The sequence below is a fragment of the Gymnoscopelus microlampas genome (assembly GCF_963454915.1).
Source record: "Gymnoscopelus microlampas genome assembly, chromosome: 9".
NCBI classification, from domain to species: Eukaryota; Metazoa; Chordata; class Actinopteri; order Myctophiformes; family Myctophidae; genus Gymnoscopelus; species Gymnoscopelus microlampas.
Window position 1 is genome coordinate 27,023,330 of NC_139946.1, and position 25,743 is coordinate 27,049,072.

The 25,743-nt window shown below is 43.5% G+C and overlaps 1 protein-coding gene and 1 long non-coding RNA gene across 2 annotated transcripts in view; both read left to right on the top strand.

The window, feature by feature from the left end:
- gabrb3 (gamma-aminobutyric acid type A receptor subunit beta3) overlaps positions 1 to 1,455 on the top strand; it is a gene marked incomplete at both ends in the record, with an annotated part of 103,219 nt that extends 101,764 nt beyond the window's left edge. The window contains one exon of the mRNA XM_084067848.1: positions 1,111 to 1,455. Within this exon, the coding sequence (XP_083923974.1) occupies positions 1,111 to 1,455 (345 nt within the window). The remainder of the gene's footprint in view (positions 1 to 1,110) is intronic.
- Positions 1,456 to 10,207: 8,752 nt separating this feature from the next.
- Positions 10,208 to 11,319, top strand: LOC311052004. Its single transcript, XR_014601453.1, has 3 exons — positions 10,208 to 10,268; positions 10,354 to 10,422; positions 11,068 to 11,319. It is a non-coding gene; the product is annotated as an uncharacterized lncRNA (long non-coding RNA).
- The last annotated feature ends 14,424 nt before the right edge of the window (positions 11,320 to 25,743 follow it).

Sequence of the window (25,743 nt, forward strand, 5' to 3'; positions counted from 1 at the left end):
TTCCAATAGTGTCCCTTGAGTCATGACCTCTAAGTTCTTTTCCAATAATAGCAAGTTCAAAGTAAACAATTCTCAAACAGGGACTCATTTCTTGGATGTTGGAATATCTGTATGGATATTGCTGCAGCAGCACAAGATACCTTGAATTATTTATCAAGGCTGCACAATACGAAAAATTATGTTAGGATTTTTATTGCTGAATAGGCTATATCTGAGGCAATATGAATTGTGATTCACTGGGACATGATTTTTCTACCTATTTTCTTATAGCTGTCAAAAATGTCAACATCAATTGTTGGTAGGAAATGAGATGTTAAACTGTTTGAAAATAATGAAATACCTTTCTCCAATGTGCCGTTTGATGTGCCATTGAGAATCCTGCATCGAATCAAAACATCATGTTTCAGACACTCTCAGAACGCTTGTCTCTCTGATAAGAAACTGAGGCTTCTCCATATCTGGACATTGCAGTAGGTCAGGATATTGCGATTTTTAGATTTTTCCAATGTTGTGCAGACTCACAGGATCTTAGATAAGATTAAGAGAGGTACTGTAAGTACAGTATGTCCCATGGAACATGTCAGTGCATTTTTTTCTGATTTAGATTTACTTAAGTTACGGGGGTTTAGTGATGATATCTTCAACAATTTCAGCAAGAGCAATACTCACACTGATCACAGAATACTGATATTAACTCATATATTATCAAATAAGAGCAGCTGTTATCAGATGCTTTCCTCATACATGCCCCTTCAGCTTGACATCGCTATCATGTCTTGTAAGTTATCTTTAGTTTTTTCCCATACACCACCTTGACAAAATGATTTATATGCATTTTGTCTGAGACATTGGAGCTGCCATGAATAATGGAACCATTCAATCCAACCAGGGCTGATTTGTTAGAACTGGTTTCGTTTTGGGCCAGGAGGCCTGTTCTTGAAGGCCACTCTCTATTTGCCCAAGATTTAATCTGTCAGATCTGTGGAAGATGCTTGGCCAGTCCTGATGTATGTTGTATGTGTCCCTGTCATTACTCACTGAACGCCCCACCGCCAGCTATATGCCGGGTCGTCTTTAACACCACTATCTGTCTCTTCCGCTCAGGTCCAGGTCGACTCCCAGGGGAACATTCTGCTGACGACCTTGGAGATCCATAACGAGGTGGCAGGAAATGAAATCACGACCAGTCTGAGCGAGTCGCGCAACTCCTCCATGCAGTTCGATCACTCGGGGGTCCAGTACAGGAAACCGAGCGTGCCGGTTGGGGCGAGCCGGCAAAGCCTGGACAGGGCCCCGCCTCTTAAGAAGACACGTCTGCGTAGACGATCCTCACAGCTCAAAATCAAAATCCCGGACCTGACCGACGTAAACGCCATCGACAGATGGTCACGGATAATATTTCCTTTTGCTTTCTCCCTCTTCAACTTAATCTACTGGCTTTATTACGTGAATTAACGTTGACTCATGGCTAACATTCGGTTTTTCTACCCCTTCACAACCCCCATCGTTTCTCATTCGTTTGTGAATGAGAACGTACAACTTCTTTATCAGAAGGGCATGGCACGGTGAAATCCTTACTGACATTTCTTTTGTTTGTTTTTTAAAGTAAAAAGAGCACAGACTTTGGCACAAGGACAACACACACCCAGTAGTGTGCAGATGTGCATGTACGCTAATAAGGATGACGCCTACCTTACAGAGACAGTCATGTAAATGACTGTCCTCTGCTCTGTTCTAATGAAGGTCCATGGACATTTTCACTCATGGATTTAAAAACCCAGCGTATTCAGAAGATCCTTTGTTTAACAATGGTATACAGTGTTGTATATCAAAAAGATTATTTACAGTGCTTTATACCATATATTACATTTATATCCATAATTCCAATAAAAACTGGGATCATAGTGATACAAGTTATCGCTATAGGTTTTCACAAAGGAACAAAAAAAATGCAGATTCATGTCTTTTTAAGTTATAATGTTTATTTAGGTCCAGTATCCATGTTTTTAGATCCTCTGTGTTCATTTAAGTATCACTCATGAGCTAAATTAACACTGAGGATTTTACTGAGCATATTCAAGCAAATGAATCATACCCATTGATTATGTCCTTGAAAAGATTTCAGGGACAGGAAAAATCATTTAATTTGCCTTGGGGTTGATGCCACAAGCGATACACTGGTTCTTTCAAAGTGCTTAATTACTGTGATGTCTTTCTTACAGTTCACAGGTTCAGTTTAATGCTGTGTTAACGCCTCAAGAAATAACGTTGGTCTGACATAATCCGTACTGGTTTTGACTCCTAGACAGACACTGAATCCATACCAGCATTTTATACAACCCTTTGTATTGTAGTAATACATTTCTCACTTTCAATTTGCATGAATTTGGACAGGACAATTCAAATGTTCCTGTCAAATTGACTTTGTTCACTACAAATGCTGAGTTGATTTAATTTTCGTACAGTACGTCAATTGACATGTATGTACAGTAGGGATGCATGATGTTGAAATTTTGGTCGATAATTCCATGGTCATATGGGCCAATATTGATTGCGATCTTGCAACACTAGTTTCCACCAGTAGGGTTTGGCGTACACCTGTTATACTGTAACTGTGATGCTGGATACAGATTTCTAAAAACGACTTTGTTATGACCTGATGTATTAGGCCTACTGATCTGTCCAATACCGATAATTAGCAGCCGATAAGGATATGATGGCCTCAAATACACAAATTATTTGATGACCGATATATTGTGCATTCCTAACGTAGGGCCTACAGTGCGTTCGAACTATCTCTTAATATCGTTGTACTTTCAGGACTGCTATCACATTGGAGCCTGAATATTTGTATTGAATCTTTCACACTCGTACAGCACATGTACACGATGTGTCCTCATTTAACTTGGATTGGATTGTCCCTGCATGGTGTAAGTGGTGAGTGGGTGAGCCATTTCTGCACACCTCCTGTGTCAGGTCTGCATTGAAGCCCTCAAATGGAGATTTCTGTGATTGTTTTGAAATGTTATGTACATACTGTTAACACTGCACACTGTCAGCTCTGCCATACTTATACACTTTACATAAGTATGCTGTGAACAATGTTTTTGCTTGATTGAATGCTTGGTTGGTGTTTTTGTTTTTGTTTTAGCCTCTTACATGACATTATGTTTGGTCATCTTACTTCCCATATGTGTTGTAAATATAATACACAATATCAGAACGTGACCATTTTCATTCTTCTTTCTTTAATGGGTTGACAATACGAGCGCATGAAATACCACGAGAGAGCAAGGATTAGAGAGTATAGGACGTGCGAAAGCGACAACTGGGGCCTCAGCTCACACCGCACCATCTGCACTGCTCGCTTGAGGGACTTGTATCGCGTAGGAGTGACACCACCTGTCAGACGACCACGCAGCATGGCAGACATTTTTTCCCAGATTGACGTTGCTCGGTATACCATAACAAATGCACTGGCCCCTAGAGAATGGATTGCATTGCATAAAACTAAAGTCTTTGTTCAAAGAGCTGAGGTTTTCAATGAGGGTTGTGAATGGAACCCTCTTGTCAGCACTCTCTCCCTGATGCTTTCAAGAGGGAAATGTTTACATGTAATAGGTGCATAGAATTGTGATATCAGCACGTTTTTAAAAGATTTGGCTCCGAATTAGTAGTTACAATATGCATATGAGTTAGATTAGATACAATGAAAACATGCCTTTGTAATTTTTGCATTCATACAGACTTTTTTTTGGTTGCTGCTGCAATTCCCCTATGTTTGTATGGTCCCTGCCACTGACAACCCCTAAGGGTGGTCTGGGGAGAGTGTAGACAACCATGTGTCTCCTCCGATAAACATGAAGTCGCCAGTTGCTTCTTTTCACCTGACAGTGAGCAGTTTCACAGGGAGGACATAACGCGTGCGGAGAAACATGCTATCCCTCCTTTCCTCTCCCCGCTGAACACGCGCTCGGACGAGAAATCTCCAGTGCAGCAACAGAAAACACCCTTCCCTGCCAGCTTACCCCCCGCAAACATTTTGTTCGTTGGCACAGCGGAAGAATCAATTTTTTGAATGTCTATTTTTTTTGTTGCAGGTTTGCTTAATTAGGACAGGACAGTGTAGTAGAGAGATGGAGCCAAGGACAGAGAGAGGACAAGAACAACAGCCAGAATCAAACCAGGGACGTTGTGATCACATCAATCATATTAATGAGCCTACAGGTAAACGCACTCACATCAGGGAGCTGCCCAAGGCAACCACTGTCATCACAGTTAAGCCTGATTTATACTTAGTTGTGCGCTGCGATGCGTTGTGAGCTTGTAGATCTGCTATTTCTGGTGTGCGACACAATGCGCGTCCAAGTATGAATCAGGCCTTAGCATTGAGTATTGTCGCTCCAGTGGTACAGTTGGGTTAAGTGCCTTGCTCAAGGCCACCTTGACCGATGTTTGATGTTTGGGCTAGTGACCTTGATTACAGCATCATTCTCTTACTTTTAGGACACCATTACCATTTTCCTATCCTTTAGGTAATATTGCTCGTATACCATTTCAACACGTTCAGTTTTTGTTACATTTGCACATGAAGTGCTTGCAGTCCTGAGATCATCTTTCTTAATTCATTAATCATCATCTGCAAATTTTACGAGAAAAGTTAGCCCCCCTGCCCCATGTTGTTTGTTTTTATGCTGTTTTGATATTAAAAGCGTGAAATCATAAATGCTTTGCTTGCATCAACATGCAAACAGTTATTATAATAACCCACACCTCGCAAGGTCGACACCATCCAATGTGTTCTTAATCATCTGTGAGTCATCGTCTGCAATCTTCCTTTATTTCTACAATTCCTTTTCCTGTTGTATCACATTGCAACAAAGGTTAGTCATCGTAATGTAATATATGTGTCATCATGCCGGGCTATTGTTGTTTTTCTTCTCATTACCTTGCTTCAGTTAATGTGTTGGCTTTTTGTGTAGCGTGGGTTGACGAGACTCCGTTGTGGGGTCTGCTCCGACAGAGCTCTGGTTCTGCCACCATCATTCACTTCAGAAATTACAGCTTATTTATAATCATTATACACTTCAGATAAATGAACAGCAGGTGTGTTCTGCTCGGTATGCCGTATATCATCATGATGTGAGCGCTAGCTACCTTCTACCTTTTTGTTCCTCTGTCTTTGTCTCTTTTGTCATTTTGTTTAAACTTTGACACTTTGGCACAAGCAAATGGTGGCTTGGATCAGCCATTCTCTAACACCAGAGGATCAGCTCTAGCTCGATCCTCGAGAGGACAACATGCACTCCAGTGATAGGTAACCACTGAACCACCCCTAATAGGAATATTGCAGACAGAGCAATCCCCTTCTTTCACTTCCAGAGATCCAGGTGCTAATACTACTGTACTAGATATCTGCTCTTTGATTCTTTTAAAAGATTATAGGAAAACAGCAGCTTCTCAACCAGATAAAGATGACATTATGTGTGGCACAGTCAGCTAGTGCCCATGCCACTGTAAAATCTCACATCCTGTCTTATGCTATTATTTTATATATTATGCACTTACAGTTCACCAAAGAAATTACTTATTTTCTATCAATTACACACCCCAGATTTTTTAGTCTTTGTCGCATTCCTAAGCCAATAATTTGATGACCGGTGGAAAGATGCTAATGTCTCCGGTAGGAGACTCAAAGTTGACGCTTTGTGCCTCTTACCGGAGCCGCCGCCGGTCATCAAATTATTGGCTTAGGAATGCGACAAAAATCTCCATGAATTCAAGTCTCCATGGGGTGTGTAATCGATAGAAAAAAAGTCATTTTGGGGGTGAACGATCCTTTTAAGCCTGATTTATACTTCATCGCAGTATAAATGCACGAAAATAACGCCGAAAATAACCGGTCTACAAGCTCACAACGCATTGTGACACGTTGCGCTTTGAGCTTGAAGATATGTATCTTTGCCGTGTGCCACTGCCTGCCACCATTGTACAACAATATAATTAAGCAATACATATCCCTCTTTCCTGTGACACAGCCCAGGGAGTATGATATTCATGACACTTTGGCAATATACTGTATGTTCAAATACAAAATGGCACATGGGTGACAAAAATAGTAACCAGCCCACTATTATGAACATTTATTTTATTTTTCCCAGTGTAAAGTAATGTAATCGGTCCCGTGTGTTTGTTCCTCAGATCAACTTCACACTTTACTGGTGTTTGCAAAGCACCCAAGGAACCGGCCCGCTCCGTATGGCCATGCGTTCCTAATGGTGACCACTCCCTGAATACTAGCTAAGCACAACAAACACTCTATACGACTCACATACATTATCACCTGGTTGACTGGCTGAGAGGGCAGAGGGGCGAAAATGAAGTGCCATTCCAGCCCTTGCTCAATTTATGAATGTGTGGTGTATTACTATTTTACAAATGTTTAATGAGGTAAGAAGTCCTTTGCGAAATATTATCGGGTGTAAGCGAAATTCTGCATGTAAACATAACCATGTTTGTTTATGTTGAATATTTCAAGTCAGGTAGACTTCAATCTAAATCCAACATGCAAACATAATCCATAACAAAAGAAACTGCTGGATGCACAAGATGTGTGTCAGCAAGCACTGTAGTGTCATTTGTGTGTATTGGTGTGTGGGGAGGGAGGGGGGGCTTGATAAAAGGCAAACCAATTAAATGAACAAGTCCACTGCAACCACTGGCACTCCATCTAAATACTCTCTGCTACTCAATGTGCAAGTGTTTCTGACTGAGCATATAATGTACAGTGTATCAGCTGGTGCATGAAGGGACAGGATGATAAGACTTTGATGAATAAAAGGAGAAGCCAGCTTTTATAAAAGCTACATCTTCCCTTCTCACTGAATCCTCTTGAGGGGAAATAACTTTCTGTCACAAAACCAAATAAACCCTTGGGGAATGGCAGACTGCACACCTTCCTCAGGAAAAGTGCTTTTGTGTTTTGACTGTATAATGAGGTTATTTAGAGACAAATTATCACATGAGTGGGTGAGGAAAATATCACTTATGAAACAAGGCGATTGAAAATGCAGACACAGGAAGACTTAAAAAGAATACCAGTGTCACAAAACATCTCTCTCTCTCTCTCTCTTTATATATCCCAGGATGCGAGCCAATAAAACATATGAAGAAACAAAATCAGCCATTTGATTGGGCCTCTTCCAGAAAATAAGCTTGCGAGGGAGATAATTAGAGAAAAGCAATAAGGCGTTCTTCAACCTAATGAGACAAGCTGTTTGAGTTTCACGCAGTATAATTAATCTGAACGGGTCATATTACGTAAATGTGGGGGCGGGGGTGGCATTGTGTCTAACGCAGCAGAGAAGGAGACGGACCAATAAGCAAGACTTGTGCCTAATTTATGCTCGTCGTACAATGTTGCCACGCATTGGAAATAGCATACTGTAGTCTACAAGCTCACAATGCGTCACATCTGCAATGCCTTGTACAACAAAGTATAACGCCTTGAGTCGTTTCCACTCCACTCTGTGTGATGTCCATAATCTTCATTAATATACGCAATAATCCCCCTAGTGTTCAGGTAGGGTGGCCATAGAGTTAAAAATAATAGAGAGGGCACCGCATATCCCCTCCCATCCACTTGCATTGAATTGCTCACCCAGCGCATGGGCCGAAATCGCGAGCAGCGTATTACTCTACTGTTGAAGCAAGGGGGCGAGGGGTGCGGGTGTACCCGGAAGTTGAGACGCACTGTGATTGGCCAGTAGTCACTTTGAGTGGCAGTTGGGGCAAACGCAGTCAGTGGGGCAAACGCAGTCCCCACCAAAAATATTTACGATTCTGTCCCTATCGGTACATAACTCGGACGGCGCTTAGTCGACTAGCAGACCATCGGCTGGTCGTTGCGGGCACTCGCGCCTGGAGGCGCTCGGGCGCAACTCCTCAGCCTCAAGGTCTGCTGAGTCGGCGCGCCTCCGTCATGGTCCAAAACTATACTTTATCGGCGAAAAAAAGAAGTCCGCGGATGACTGAAAAAGTTTCACCCCAAGCGGGAGTCAACACAGCCTACCAGTGGTAGTGGGCTGGGAGTCTAGTGATTAGCGAGGTGCGCCACTGAGGCCGGTGCCGAAATTGGGTATTTTGGTTGTATTAGAATGTGACGTCCTAACTCTTCTATTGTAGAGGAAAGAGGGCGGGGGCGCCTCGCCCCTTTGGGGCGAGGCTCCCGCCCCCTTGCTTGGACAGTAGAGTAATACGCTGTTCGCGCCGAAATCACCCCTTCTTCCGGGTTGGAAATGTGATGGGCGAGGCCTATTTGGGGCTTCTGCGCGTCACTTCTGTGACGCGTTTTGCGTCACAGAGGTGCGCAGCCCCGTGCGCAAGCTCTTGCGCAAGCTTGTGAGTCGAGCCCATTGGTCGAAACCGTTTTCGCTCGTTCATGTACAGTGGCCCCAGCTGCAGTACCTATGAATGGCCAGCATGTCCAATGCGCTTCAATGCAACCACTGGGTTCTGGGGGCTTGAGGTTGGCACGTTACAATCTGGCATAGAAAATGTCACGTTCGTGGACGTCTCATGCATACGGCCGCCTGCCTCAAGAGTTGAATTGTGTTCAACCTTTTTCTACGTGACGCATAAACGCATCTAATCACACAAGGACTGAGTGTGACCCCTGGGCGTAGTGTTTGTGGAGAGTGTGAAAAGGCCTTAAATCGGGAATGACTCTTTAGGTTCAAGCAGCTGCTGATCACAATTAGAAAACATGAGAATTAAACAAATTGGGCTCATTGTGTTTAAAAAGGAATAAAGAAAAATGGATCATTTAGTTCAAATTGATTATTTTTTTATAATTGATTCAATCGATTAGTCTATGAATTGTTGCACCCCTGTGCGTGTGTGCATGCGTTCTAGCATGCATGTGCATCTCTGCTTAATCTCTGCTTATAATAATACAAGATCAGCAGACCTCTGACTGCCATTGTAAATGGAAGCCACAGAGCCTAAAGCCACATATTACTACTTTTAAATCATCAAGCATAAAGCCAAGTGGTGCTGTTGTATGTTTTTTTTTTCTTCAGCTGAATTGAGTAGGAATTATGAAAAATGCTTTGGTTGCTCAAAATCCAAACATCAAAATGTAATTTATAAATATCAATATTTTTCACTCACTTACATATTGGCTACAAGGCGTTGTGAGTGACTGCATTTTCCTCTAAACAAATTGGTTTAACACTTGACTACAGTCAGCAGTTAATTTTTTTTTTTTAAGTTTCCGGACTTTGCCAGTTTACTAAGAGGAAAGGAATTAAGCTGGCTCACCTATGGAAGTGAAATGGTTCTAGGTAACCTTTCCAAAAATGACTTATGATTGAACGTTTATTGACTGCTTACTATATGATTTATTACAGGGTTTGATTAGTATAAACAGGAGGGGGGGTGGGCATTTTCTTAACCATTATACTCTACTGTACCTCTTCATATGACAAGCTGAGTGACAACATGTCAGGATGCAACATGCTGTGAGCTTGTAGATCAGCAATGTTTTACTATTTTTGAAATAACCAGTGCCAATTGCCTATGCTGTAATCTGTCATTGCAAAAGGAAATGCATGTATTTAATTCAGTCTGACCAGAAGCAAGGATAATCAAAGGCATTATATGGGAGAGCAAAAGCAAAGGAAACAAATCACCCCTCAGTCCCAGCAAATCGAACCCTGATTGTTTGTCCAAGAGTGCAGTCTGCACGATGTCAATAATTGGCTATTGTGTTGGCATCTAAATGCAGCCTTGTAGATACAACATTCAGTCCGTTTTAATAAATGTACTGTGGGAACCCAGGTGAATGGTGCACCCACTGCACCTGACTTAGTCACATGACCAGGAAGTATAAAAGCCTAGCTCCTCCCAGTAGAGAGCCATTTGTCTCTGCTGTAGGCTGCATGGTTCATGCAGGGAGAAGGAGAACATGGTAAGCCAAAAACTGAACCTTGTAGATAGGCTTCTTTGTGCGACCCTTTTGTTTGTTGCAGCTAGTGCTAATGTTAGCTTATTGTTTGAGCACATGTGACTGCTGGCTTTTGTTTGTTTGGTTGCCTATTTTCTGTTGAGCACATGGAGGCTTCCCATGCTTTTTAACACTTTAATTTAGCCAACATCATTGTGTTTTATTAGCTATCTTATTTTAATGCATTTATTTATTATTTCAGTTTTACAAATGAAGTGACCTCCTGTGGTGTCTGTTCTGTCTGCCCTACCTGGAGACACGGGTAAAGCAGTATACATTTTATGCATTGCCTCTTTGTGTATTTTAATGTATTTTAGTTTGTAACATCACTGTCTTCTTTTATACAGCAGCTCTGGTGTTGAGGTTGCCCCCCTCGCCTTGGCCTTGCATTGTGTGCACAGTTACTGCAACACAAAGTAGGTTTTAAGCTGTTCTTTTAATGATTTGAATATAGTGTTTTATTTAGTGTGATGATACTAGGGCTGGCAACTAATGCGTTTTGTTTGTTTCCTTAAAGGGACCACACCGGCCACTGTTTCCCACTGTTAATTTACTCTTTTTGTTTATTTGAGCCATCCAAGGTACACTGTAGGCATAGGGCATCGCAGTTGCGGCCACTTCCGGGTTCCACTGCAAAATACTCAATGCATTTTTCCCATTGACTTTTCCAAAAATATTTATATCAATTAATTTAAGCCTAGAATCAAGCAATCCAGGATCCTGGTGAATCATGACCATAAAACGTTTGATTCTGTGATTTATTTTATTTTATATTTAATCATATGATATACTATATTTAATAAATACCCTTTGTTTTGCTGTTTAAAAAAAATAATCACAGAATCAAACGTTTTATGGTCATGATTCACCAGGATCCTGGATGGCTTGATTCTAGGCTTAAATTAATTGATATAAATATTTTTGGAAAAGTCAATGGGAAAAATGCGTTGAGTATTTTGCAGTGGCACCAGGAAGTGGGCGGGAACTGCGATGCCCTATAGTTTTTAACATTTATCCATATTGGCATATTTTAACTGTTTCTCTCCTCTGTTCTGTTACAGTTTAATTCGTGTAACCCTGTTCAAGGCCGGGTCCGCCCTGCTGCACACGGCTTTCCTCTCAGCTTGGGACTGCACTGGGGACCCCTTTGGTTTTTATTGGTGTGTATTGATATAACCTGGCACTGCATGTTTTGTATTCGAATTTTGTATTTATATTGCATGATTTCTTTGAGGCCAGGCCTGTCCCCTTTTCTTTTCCCCTAGTTATTTTGGTCTTCACTGTGTGCACGGGCCGACCCGCCCTTCCTTAGACTGCGAGAGGTAACTGTTAGATTGCCATTGTAATACTAAATACCTTGCCTTAAGGACCTTAATTATCGTGCTAGTTTGTAATAGACAACAGTGATGTGTTTTGTAATTTCATGGTAATAAAGTTGTTATATTTTTCCACAAACTGCCTCTAGTAAAGTAATTGTTCCTGTTTAAGGGAAGTTGAACAGTGTAAGGTTTAGGGGTTCCTCCTGCCCCCTCCACAAGCGGGAGGTGGCGTAGTCAGGCATATTACAGTATTACTACTCAGTTGCTACAGTACTTAATCAATTTTTTTGAAGTGAGGAAACATTTCAGTGTCTCATAGATCAAAGTGATGATAGCATTGGACCGATGACATTGTCTTCTTGAACTTCACTTCACTGCTACTTAGTAGCGACATGCAAACAAACGTCCCTGCATTGTCTTCCCTGAGAAGAATTTCCCCCCGGCTATGTTTGTGAAAGAAATAGACTCAAAGGAGGCTTTGAGTGTCTAATGGTCAGTCAATGAAAATAATGCAAGGGAGCTTTTTGTTTAAACCGCATTAACCCTGGCGTCCCTATTTTTGGTCAAATTTTCAGAAATTGTTAAATTACTTTTTTGAAAAATAGTGAAAATAGCACATCTACATGCTCACAGTGGGTCACAATGCAACACATGAGCTTGTAGATTGGCTATTTTCACCATTTGTTATGTAGGGATAACACATCACACATCTACTGAATACTAATACTGTGCCAGTAGAATACAACAGCAGTGACAACACACATGTTACTGAATAGAGCAACAATACAGATGTTAACTTTGGAACTCATGTGGCTATATCAATTTGGTACGTCACACTATTATTTGCACATTGTGCAAATGCAAATAAAAAGTTTCATCGATTCCCAATAAACATTTTATTTGCATTTGAAGACAGTGTGCAGGAGTCTTGCTTCTAAAGTGGATGGTCCTTGCTCTGTGCTGATGCGCCTGTTGTTCTGTAAGAGCTTGTTTAAGTGAATAGAATTTCAAGCAAAGGCAGAGTAATCTAAAAAGTAGCTCTTGCTCATAATTTAAAGAGTTGCTGTTATGGAAATACAAAGTTTTCACCCAAAAGCTGTGCCAAGATATGATTGTCACTCAACTGATATTGAGATAGTATACTATTGCTCTTGAATTAGACGTCCCACTTCTGAAGCATTCACAATAATGTCAAAAATAAAGGCCACTGCTATGTTTGTGTTTTGTAGATATCACCCAAGTAGGGCATTGTGGACAGATGTTTAATATCGATCCTCTACACTTGTCTATCTTACACTTATCCACACTTTTTCTAATGGGTAAGCATTTTCCTGACAGGGAACCAAGTGAAACCCTCAACTCTTCACACCGTTGCCCTTTCATGCGTTGATCTATTGACAAGGGTGCTGCAATGAGGATATGGTGTACTGTACAGAGTTGCTCACAGACATGAGCGCTGCACTAATATTTTATTTTTATAGCACTGGGACTCTAAGGATGGCATTCAATGATTCAGTTGCTCAGTCCGCCCGTCAAACATTTCGGTCCCAAACACGATATCTTGAAAATGCCTTTCATATTGCGTTCATGTTCCCTGGAAGATGCAACCTACTGATTTTGGTGACCTCATGACTTTTCCTCTTGTGCCACCCTTAGGCAGTTCCCACGCATACAAGTCACTTCATGATCTACTGGTCATTCTAGGATGAACCGTATACCATACACATTGAGGTAAACCAAATGTTTTTCCTATATCATCTACCTTTGGACAATTTCCATTTGGGTGTGAGAAGCAGCGCGGCTTTTAGGGGCTGCTGCAGGGCTTTTCGTCTTGTTTTAATTCACACTTTATCATATTTTAGGCTCTACAATGAGCTCTTTGCTCGTAGTGCTATATTCATACCTGTGTGAATAGTGTTGTTATAATCCAATGAACCTTTTGAATTACTGGTTTGTACACTTCATTTTCTAACTTTGTAGTTTGAAATAGGAAATCAAATGAGCACAAACTAGTATAATTTCATGAATGTATAATGCATTGTACAAATTATTTCCTTGGATTATCTGTACTGTATAACCACCTCAAATCCAAAACATCTACCACTCATCCAAAGTGTAACCCCTACTGGCCAGAGGAGATAATTTAGGGTGAAGAAAGACTAGCATGCAATTCTAAATGAAAGCAGTAATATCGCAAAAACGTAACGCGCTAAATAATTTAGACTCCTTGTAAACACAGAAAGCTGTTATGGTGGTCTTGCAAGAGCAAATCCCATTCTTTCTGTCTTTGGCACACAACTGTTCAGTAGGTATCTTGGTCTCCTGCCAAAGATATCTTCCAACTGTGATGTTGACTCAGCTGTTCAGGTCCTGCTTAAAAAGAAGGAAAAAAGCAATGGAAATGTAGTGATGGGCTGGTGAATAACAAGGATTGCACTGCATTGCATCAAACACAAGAGAAAACAAATCACACCCAATCATGTAATTCTTTCAATAATACTGCGAGTCAATCTATGAATTTGTTATATATTCCCGTCCAAATGATTCAGCCCAAAGAGCGGTACAGAACTACTCATAACATCAGAAGATTCCACAGATGTATAACAAGATGACAAACGATATCCTGCTCAATAGGAGCAGGGTTTGTGATACGACGTGTTGTGAGTTTATACTGTAGATCTGCTATTTTCGGCTTGGGACACTGGTGTCTTTTTCGTTGTCTTTTCCCTCTCATTGGTATGGGTGATTGATGTGGTGCTGATTGAGTACCAGCTGGTGTGTGAGTGGTGACTGATTGTGGTGGTTGACTACTAGGTGGAGCTAGCTGGTGATTGGCTCCTGTGATGCAGGGACGTGCACAGATAGACTCTAGGTGGTGCTAGAGCTCCTGCCCTTTGCCCTCTTGACCAGAAGTGCCCTTTTGAAAAAAAGAAAAGAAAAAGTTATTTTTTTTCCAGTTTACAGCAGGGGTCTTCAACAGAGGGTCCGGGACCCCTAGGGGGTCCTCAGAGTTACTACAGGGGGTCCGCCAAATCTTTATGTGATATGATTTTTCTTTTTACCATAACCACTCGAAACCTAGCATCCCTTTTCTGAGGAGAACTTTTGCCAAAAATAGCCGATCTACAAGCCCACAACGCCTCGCGCTGCGAGGCGTTGTGGGCTTGTAGATCTGCTATTTTTGGCAAAGAGGTATAGGTGTAGAGGGAAAAAAGAGCAGACCAAGTAAAGAAAAAAAAGTATAATTTACTTGAGCACCTGCTCCTCAAAATGTCTGTGCACGCCACTGCTGTGACGATGGGCTCAACTATAAAGCTGGCTGTCACCTAATGTTTAGGCTGCCTTAGCGCGTCTGATATCTGGTCTAGAGGGGCGGGTTCAAAATCTCCGGAGAGAGAATCCGCCAGATTCCATTGATTCACCGATCTGTACTCCCGCCCCCGTGCCCCTCCTCCTCCCCAATGTGCAGCATTGAGAGCCCTGACGTCACAACATTTGGAGCGATGCCCACTGCACTCTGGTTGGTTGGGGAAATCACCCACTTCCTATGCTAGGAACGTCAGCAGGCTCGTCCAGGCTCTTATTTTTGAGCAAAACGCGAAGGAAAACAAAGGCCTGGAGATCGAGGCTACATAACATTTGACGTCATCCTCCTGACCAGCCTCCAACTAAACCAGTGTTTCTTGACATATAATCAATTAACCATTTCATGCTTTGTCGCACAACGTGTAGTGCAGAAATAGTGAAAATAGCTGATCTACAAGCTCACTTGAATTTGAAATGTTTGAAACATTTCTCCTCTAACATAATAAAAGTAGGTATAGATTTTTTATTGATTATACTATATTAAAATTGGCTAATGGGAGGGCCGTGCAATTGGCCGGCGGGCGGGCAAACCTCTGATGCCACTCTGACTCAGCCATAACCATATAAGGAGTTTCCAATGCAGGGACAAAGACTGACAGATACAGAGATCCGGTTGTCCAGTGCCACAGATCCGACCACTATGCCCATATATGGTCATGTGCATGTATGGGGCCGACCATCGAGTAGTTCGGATATCCAGTTGTCTGGAACCGCCGATCCAACCAATATGCCCATATATGGACATCCCAATATATGGCCATATAGTGATGACATCGGTGATCATAAAAGGGGTACGACTGACAGATACATATATCTCCATATATGGGCATAAAAGGGACACAGGTAAACAGACATCTCTATATATAGGCACAAAAGGGACACAGACAGACGGGTGCAACTCTGACAAAGCCCCCAACACTCGGATATATTGGTCGGATTGGCAGTGCGACATAGGTGTGAGGGCCGTGTAGCAGCCCGAACTCTAGATGTGAGGGCCGCGTAGCAGCAGTTATATTAAATTATCGATTGTTGCAATTTCTTTTAGAATTCTAAAAAAAAATATAGCTGCAAGCAGCAATTAGCGGTTTCGAGAATAATGGCAGACTGGCAGACTGTGACAAGAGTGGCAGACTGGCAGACTGGCAGACTTTGACAGAGTGGCAGACTGGCAGACTGGCAGACTGGCAGACTTTGACAGAGTGGCAGACTGGCAGACTGTGACAGAGTGGCAGACTGGCAGACTGTGACAGACTGTGGCAGACTGGCAGACAGACAGACTGTGGCAGACTGGCAGACTGGCAGACAGACAGACAGACAGTGACAGAGTGGCAGACTGTGACAGAGTGAGAGAGAGAGAGAGAGAGAGAGAGAGAGAGAGAGAGAGAGAGAGAGAGAGAGAGAGAGAGAGAGAGAGAGAGAGAGAGAGAGAGAGAGAGAGAGAGAGAGAGAGAGAGAGAGAGAGAGAGCAAAGTGCACATGTCTGAATTAACAGGGTCATGTTTTGCATAATGCAATTTAAATATAAACTGTGACAAGTGGGGTTTGAGCCGTGGACCTTTGGCACATGAGACTAACACTGTATTGATCAAGCTATTCAATCCACAGCCTTGGTCAGTGAGAAGGGAGAATCCAACAAAACAAAACAAAACAAAAGAGGGAATGAAGTACATCATACATTGAAAACAAGTACTCTCAATAAGCGTTTCATTTAACAATTGCATGTTTATTCATTGATACAGTCATGTTGTGTGTAATGCAATTGAGTTGAGGTCTGCATGAGGGGAGATTTGAACCGGCGACGCTCTGGTATCAAGGCAGATGATTAAGCCATTGGGCCAACAGACCCGAACTGATGAAAAGGGAGTTCACACACATGACACACTTTCACGCAAATTGCTCAGAAATACTGGATTTAAATGTTTTTCAAACTGCTCAAAATTGCAGACAATCTAAGGGCGGAGTTTACTGGTTAACAATTGCACATGCATTCATTGATACAGTCATGTTGTGTGCAATGCAATTATAATGAATTCTACATGACGTGGGATTCGAACCAGGAACCCTGTGGTTTCAAGGCAGATGATTAAGCCATTGGGCCAACAGACCTGTACTAGTGAAAAGGGAGTTCACACACATGACACACTTTCACGCAAATTGCTCAGAAATCCTTGGTTTAAATGTTTTTCAAACTGCTCAATATATTTCGGAATGGAAACTAGTGGAAAATAGTCGATCTACAAGCTCACAACGCGTTGCTATCTAAAAAGGTGTGAGATTGTAGATCGGCTATTTTCACAAGAAAGTATGTCATACATAAAAAAAAACTACTCTCAAAAGCATTTTGTGTTATTGTCTAAACATTGCACTTGTCTGAATTAACAGGGTCATGTTTTGTACAATGCAATTTAAATGTGAACCGTAATAAGTGGGATTCGAACCAGGGACCTCCGGCACATGAGACTCACACTCTACTGGTGGAGCTATCCAATACACAGCCTTAGACAGTGAAAAGGGAGAATCCAACAAAACAAAACAAAAGCGCGAATGAAGTACGTCATACATTGAAAAGAACTACTTTCAAGTATGCATTTCTCGTCATCTTTAACAATTGCACATGTATTCATTGGTATAGTCATGTTGTGTGCAATGCAATTATAATTAAGTCTACCTGAGGTGGGATTCGAACCGGCTACCCTATGGTTTCAAGGCAGATGATTAAGCGATCAAGCTATTGAACCAACACACCTGAACCTGTGAAAAAGGGCCTCAAACATGTATTTGACACAGTTTCATGCAAATTGCTCAGAAATCCTGGATTTAAATGTTTTTCAAACTGCTCAAAATTGCAGACAATCTAAGGGCAGAGCTTACTGGTCAAAGTGATACATGTGTTCCTCATGAGTCAAGGCACATGTGTAAGCAGGTTTAACGGCTGTCGGCCAAACGAGGCATGACTTTTGCCTGTTTAAAGTTTGCATTTTCAAAAAATTGCTATAGCGCCCCCCTTTGACCAATTGGAGTAAGATTGGTTTCAGTGATACTTGGAAGGACCCTCTACAATATTGCAAAGTGTCAAACAAATGTGAGTCTGCGTGTATGTGTTAGGGGCAGATGAATAATTAAAAAAAAGCTGCAATTTTCATTGGCTTATAAAAGCTTAACGTTTTCACTTATGGAAAATCCGCTAAGTTACGTTTGTCGGCATTGGTCCAAAGTTCATGTGTATACAGTTTCGTACAGATTGCTCATGAATCCCAGGAGAAGTGATTTTTTTACTGCTTTTTACTGCTTTTCATAGAATTCGAAATGGTGGGAGATCTAAAGGTCAGAGGTCAAAAGTCAAACAGTGAAAGTTGTTAGGCATGAGGAGACGCATGTGTGCATCGAAGTTTCATGGCTGTGGGTCAAACAGGGCATGAGTTGTACCTGTTCAAAGTTGGCATATTTCAATTGAGTGCTACAGCGCCACCCTTTGGCCAATGGTTGTGAGTTTCGGGTTTTCGCCGTTTGGCATAGCCCTCTACCATATTGCCGAATTTCATAAAAAGTGACCACGCGGTTAGGCCAGAACTGGCAAAACCGGCGGAAGAATAATAATGAAAGTGTAGAGATGTAATAGGGTTCGAAGCCTGATAGGCTCTCGAAACCTAATGATTTGTTTGTTGCACCCCTAATATACACGCACAGATTATGTGATTGTTTATTCATGTGGTCATTGTCAGAATCACTCATATTCTCTCTGATTTACTGTGTATTTATTTATAGGTTTTCCACTCAAGCAAACGTTCACCTCCTGCAATGTGTACATCAGCATGCTGTGCAAAACATGCTTATCATCCTGGAAAACTAAAGTGAGTGAAATGGTGTGGAATGAAAAGCTAATGTGCAATGCAGCAAAGATTTTTTTGCGGAGTTGGTGTTTGTGAGCACTCAGAGCACAAAAATGTGTTGTGTGTTTTGTTTTTTTGTCTTTTTTTTCAAGTTCCAGTCAACTTCGAACATTGTCGAGTTGGGAAAGGCTGGCTAAGCAGTAAAGCACGCTCCAGGAAGCTTGCCATTAGTTCAAGGTCAATAACTAGCATAGGATTTGCACTGTATTGGTAGATTTTGTTTTACTATTTTCGCTCTGAATTTCACACACAATTAAACAGCAGTGATAGTGCTGGTGTTTCGAGATGTATAGACTTGAGGTTGTGCTCCATGCTGGGCTAACTGGGGGGGTCCTCATTCGGCCTGAACCAGTGGTTCTCAAACATATTCATGTCAAGGACCGCTAAATTTATATTTATTTGACCACAGACCCACATTTGAAAAGATATTGTGCCAGGGATCTCCATAAGAGAAGATTTGTCAACATTCTATATAAATAGCAGGGTTATTTTTGAATAGCCACGTTTTGTTTTAGGGCTTAAGTGTTTAAACTGTTGGCCTAAAGCACCGCCATGCACCACATGGAGATTTTAGAACCACCCAGGGTCATGATTTCCTGCATGGGGGGATCCATGTCTCTGTTTTTGATGTCTTTTATTTACAAATCAAACCCTGGAACCACCACAAACAGACACCGGCTAACCCTAAAGGGTTCTGTGCCTTTGATCTAGCTGCACTTCTCATATTCGCCTGTGAGCTCTCAACACTGGCAGCCTGCGGATCCAACTCTGATAGAAATGCCCCACAGCATTGTACAGTACGTATAATCAGTTCCACGTGGATGACTTCAGATATTGGCATTCATGGTGATTGGTCCTAATGTAATGTCATTTGTTTTAGCGAGGTGAGCACATCGCTCATGTGGAACTTGAAGTAATGCCAGCAAGGCGTCATATGATTTGCAATACTTAAAGTAGCCTATACTTGACACCAGCACCCCCCCACCCCCCCCCCCCCCCCCCCCCGCACGCACGCACACACACACACACACACACACACACACACACACACACACACACACACACACACACACACACACACACACACACACACACACACACACACACACACACACACACACACACACACACACACACACATATACACACACACACACACACACACATATACACACACACGCTCACACACTCACTCACTACCAACACCCTCGTGATTTATTTGTTCCCCTGCTTTTCTTTGTAATTGATTGGATGTCCCTCTGTGGAACTTTCTGAGACCGTATTATGCATTCTGAGCAGAACACGATGCATCAGCTTCTCACTGCATCCATTACAGTCCCAGACACCACTAATGATGCAATCATTATTAACAATAGCCAATAATAATGCGCAGGTCTCCCAGATTGAGGGCCTTTTTTGGCAAGACACTCTGGGTGCTACCTGCAGTATGTGTGTTTGTGTGTCTGTGTTTGCACTTATTTTACTATACTTTTTAGGGCCAAATGTCCCCACAAGTATGGTAGAATTTGACACATAGACATTGCGGACAATGTTCCTGTTCTCACAAGAGAAATGGTTATTCAATGGTTAAAAGTTCAAAACGAGTAAACTAAATTAATATCGTTATAGCCGGTGCAGCAAAAAATAACCACAAAATATTCAATTTAAATTTACTATCTATTTACTATCTCATCTAAGCAGTAGCAGTGATGTTAGGTTTTTAATGTAGTTAGTTGGGTGGTAAAAACGTTTCCCCATTCAGACAGTATGCCATACTGTCTGAATGAAAGGCATACAATGTTTCCATACTGAGTATGGCAACATTGTATGCCTTTCATTGTTTTCAAGGCGAAAAACAAACCATGTCACTCTCTGCCTCTCAAGAATATTCAAGGCAAAAAAGTACCATATGTCACTGCTATGTGCTAAATGTTAGCCAAAACTCTGGTGGAATTGATAGTTTTAAACTCTCTAAAGGGATCTAAATGTTATGCTTGCATTGACAACAAGTGTTGTCCCTATCTACTTCAATGGACTACTTCTACTAGGCTTCTGCTTCCAACCCTAAAAAATTCTTTGAAACTTTCTCCTCTCTCCTGCAACCACCACCCCCTCCTCCCTCCTCGTCCCTCCTCCCTGATGACTTCGCCAACTTCTTTGACAAGAAGGTGAACAATATCCGATACTCCTTCCCTCCTCCCCCGGCTGGTGTCTTGCGCACTACCCACACCCATCTGCCTTCCACCCTAACCTCGGTCCCAGCCTCACTCATCTGCGAAAAGAAGAGCCTGGTCACGACCTAAAGCAGCGAGTGTCTAGGAAGTCCTGAGTGGACAGATTTCCGTTTCCCCCGGAAACGATATTCTTTGACCAATCACAACACTCGTTTCATTCACGGAGAATGTTAACAGATTTGTAAAGCATCAACGTCATTTCCTTGGGCGGTACTTCCGCCAAATTCAACCATTTCCGGTTGTCAACTTCCTAGACAACCAACATCGCAGGTCTTGCCCAGGGTGCTTCCACCCCCATCTGCCTTCCACCCCTCCCTCTCTACCTTCATCTACTCCTCTTCCCTCCCCCTCCCCCTCCCCCTCTCTATCTCACTTTTCTCCCCTCTCCCCTAACAAGGTCCTTCTCCTTGTTACCTCTAGTCGCCCCACCTCATGCTCCCTGGACCCGGTCCCATCCACTCTGCTGCAGTCCACTGCACCTGAACATCTTCCCTTCTTAACCCACCTTATTAACACCTCTCTGACGTCTGGCTACTTTCCCTCTGCTTTCAAGACTGCCAGAGTCACCCCCCTCCTGAAGAAACCGACACTTGACCCCTCTGAGATCAAGAACTACAGACCGGTTTCACTTCTATCCTTCCTATCTAAAACTCTCGAACGTGCTGTCTTCAAACAACTGTCCTCGTACCGCTACCAGAACAACCTCCTGGACTCCCACCAGTCTGGGTTCAAAGTGGGTCACTCGACCGAGACTGCCCTCCTGGCAGTGACGGAGTCGCTCCATGCCGCTAGAGCGAACTCTCTCTCCTCCGTCCTGATTCTCCTGGACCTGTCTGCAGCGTTCGACACAGTGAACCATCAGATCTTCCTCTCCACCCTTGAGGGGATGGGTGTCTCAGGCTCTGCACTCTCCCTGTTTGCATCCTACCTGACGGGTCACTCCTACCAGGTGATGCTGAGAGGGTCTGTGTCAGAACCACACAGGCTCGCTACTGGGGTTCCCCAAGGCTCGGTTCTGGGTCCTCTTCTTTTCTCTCTCTACACTACATCTCTTGGTGCTGTCATCCACTCCCATCGCTTTTCCTACCACTGCTATGCCGATGACACCCAGCTGATCCTCTCATTCCCCCCTCTGACACACAAGTGGAGGCACGCATTGCTGCTTGTCTGGCTGACATCTCGGAGTGGATGTCGACGCACCACCTGAAGCTCAACCTGGACAAGACCGAGCTGATGTTCCTCCCGGGAAAGGGCTGTCCTCACCGAGACATGGCCATCACCATTGATAATGCTGTGGTGACGTCAACTCGGACTGCGAAGAATCTGGGTGTGACCCTGGACGATCAACTGTCGTTCTCGGGAAACATCGCATCGGTGACACGGTACTGCAGATTCCGCCTCTACAACATCAGGAGGATTCGCCCCTTCCTCACGGAGAAGGCAGCCCAGGTGCTCATCCAGGCTCTTGTCATCTCTCGCCTGGACTACTCCCTCCTTGCTGGTGCTCCGGCATCTGCCATCAGACCTCTGGAGCTTGTTCAAAAAGCTGCGGCTCGTCTGGTGTTCAACCGCCCCAAGTTCTCCCACACAACTATCCTTCTCCGTTCTCTACACTGACTCCCCGTAGCGGCTCGCATCCAGTTTAAAACCCTGGTGCTAGCCTATAGGGCAGTGAAAGGAACAGCTCCTTCTTACCTCCGGGCTATGGTCTATGCCTACACCCCTGCCCGACCACTTCGGTCTGCCACCTCGGGGCGACTGATTGCCTCGTCACTCAAGGGTCCTTCTGGCCGATCCACACGGTCACAACTTGTTTCTGTTCTGGCCCCACAGTGGTGGAATGAACTTCCCACTGATGTCAGGACAGCAGAGTCACTGCCCATCTTTTGCCGTAGGCTGAAAACCCACCTCTTCAGGAAACACTACCCTTCCTCTTTGCCTGGCCTACTTGTTGTTAACTAGTTGTACGAACGCTTGTTTTATTGTTGTATTGTTTTATTGGATCTTGTTTAGTCGATACACTTATTTGTTTTAGCTCTTGCTCATTTGATTTTGCTATTTTGTCTCATCTGTTTAAGGAGCTGATATATTGCACTTTTACCTTAGCGCTAGGTATACTCTTACGTCTTGGGCATGACGCTAAACTGCATCCGACGGTGGGGGCCTGGACCTAGGGGACAGAATGAGGGTACCCCTAACCACTGTTACCTCCGGGCGGCCTTTGGCAAAGGCTCAGTACTTGACAGCCCCCAAACCAGGGTTACGGTGAAGTTCTGGGCAGGTGGGGCTCAGAAACCTGGGAGGGCAACCCGCCTAGGAGAAGGGAAACTCCAAAATGAAACCTCCACTGCCTTGTGGCAATACCCTACATACAGGATGGGCTTCGGGAGTCAACCCCAAGGACAAATCAGGAGCTGGAGTCCCTATAGGTGGTCCGCTGCTATCTTAAGCAACGTTCCGGCAACTCCTGCGATGACGTTGGTGCCAAGCTGTATTGGCTTCTGCTTCTCCTTTGGATCCCACCAGCAGAGTGGAGAGGGGGGACCTGCTTAGTGGGTTATAGCTGGTCTCCCATACCTTGAAACCCAGGCTTGCGCACTGGAGAGGACACTCCAGCGTCGCTTCACCGCAGCGGCACAACACGGGGAGCAGCAGTCTACCGGTGATAAGCCTCGCTTGATTGGCGTAAATGCGAGGCGCCATGCAGGGGTTGTCTCTCGAGACTGACGGCTGCTACTAGGTATACTCTTGGTTGCTTGTTTTTGCAGAAAATGCACTTAAGACTTCTGGTGATTAGTACATTTACTCCGTTACTGGCAACCTCTGGTGATTTATACTAAGGGTTAGGGTTCAGTTGCGCGCTAGTGTCACGCACCGAAAAGAGACTATCTACAAGCTTACTGCGTGTTGCAGCTCGATGGGCGACACTGACACGCAACTGAATATAACTCAGGCTTTAGGATTAGGGTTAAAAATTGCAAAACAAAAAGCTAAACTAGAAAAAGTGCTCCTCGGGTGCCATTTTTTCTTAGGCCGTTCAATCGGACACTGTATTCATGATGTGAGGTATTTTGTTCCAAAAATGTGTTTTGCTAAATTAGACCTGCTGGTGGCACTATAACAGGCCAATGTAAAAAAGGTAGCATTACTATCTCGGCCTAGTGGGAATGTGTGTGCAAAATTTCACGGAAATTGCACGCTGCGTTCATGTTTTGAGGCATTTTGTTCAAAACGGACCTCTCTGCAAACTTTGAAGCCAATGTTAGCCAATTAAGTTAGAATATGAACAACCGGACAGATCTGTGTTGATCATATGACTATAGAGATACTGTGTACCGATTTGCGTGATTTTTGGACAGAATCTGTATATTCCACATATATATTCCACAAATGTATTTTGCATAAATCGGCCTACTGGGGGCGCTATAACAGGCCAACCTGAAAAATTCGGGGCAGAGGTTTGGCTTTGGCATCCAGCGAGTGTGTTTGCACAGTTTCGCAGCAGCCGGGCCAACGGTGCCGCAGATTAGGAGGGACGGAGGGACACACACACACACACACACACACACACACACACACATGGAGACACACACACACACACACACACACACACACACACACACACACACACACACACACACACACACACACACACACACGGACGGAGGGACAGACGGACAGACATTTGCAAAACATACTCTTGCCATGCCTTTTGGCCTGGCGGAGACAAGAATCATAAAATTGCCCTTCTAAAATTTTGATCTGACAAGTATTCTGTGTGTGTGCGTGTGTGTGTGCGTGCGTGTTTGTGGTCGAGCATGTGTGTGCGTGCATGTGTGAGCGAGTGCATGCAGCATGATGTAGCAGGAGGTAAGATGGATGCGATTAGTGAAGCACTTCAGAATGACCAATATTGTGCAGATGGGAATTCAGAGTTTTTCCACACCCACACCTGTCCTGCCCACTCGCCTACACTGTTACATGGATTCCAATTACTCACAGTGTGCTCACCAACCGTCCACTGCAGTTAGATTGGGCTTCACTCACATTACACAATAAATAATGTATGAAGCGGTGAAGAACTTAAAACTAGCCTCTTGCAACAGATGTGCCAAATATCTACTGTATAACGAGTGACCCTGTTGACTTGATGGCAGATGGATTTCAAAGAGAAAAACACTTGTGCACAAGATGCAACCTCTGATTTTATAGATTTCCTTTTTTTAACAACTCATTCGAACCCTTTTAACCAACTCATGAACCCTAGCATCTCTTTTCTGGGCATGTCATAATAGGTGAAGTGAAAAAAGTAGGGGGCCCGGGCCAAGGATAGAGATTCATGGATAGATAGATAGATAGCTTTATTGAGCCCGCTGGAGAAACTCAGGAGCCAGAGATAATAGACCCAAGGGGTCTGTAGCCTTGTAAACCCCTCCCTCTGGATTTTTTTGTATCTGTATTTGATTTCAGCAGTGAGTCTGGCCCACGCGAGCTATGTGAGTGCACGGTGGTTGGGGGCCGGAAGTTGAGAGTTGGGGAAGTCCCGGCAAAGACGCGCTGTGATTGGCCAGTAGTCACTTTGAGTGGCAGTTGGGGCAAACGCAGTCCCCACAACATCATTTACGATTCTGTGCCTATCGGTACATAACTCGGACGGGGCTGAGTAGGCTCAAAGCGAACTTCACAACGTTCGGCACGGCAACTTGCGCGCTTTAGCGCGCTCGGTGGTGCCTCTTATGGCTCAAGTTCACTTGAGACTGCGCCCCTCCGTCGCGGTCCGCAGCCAGACAGTAGTCCACGGTTGTTTGAAAAAGTAATGGCCCAAGTGGGAGTCAAACCCAGACTCCCAGTGAGTTGAGAGTGTAATGATTAGCGAGGTGCGATACTGAGGCTGGTGCTTAGATTGGGTAATCGAGCTGTGTTAGAAT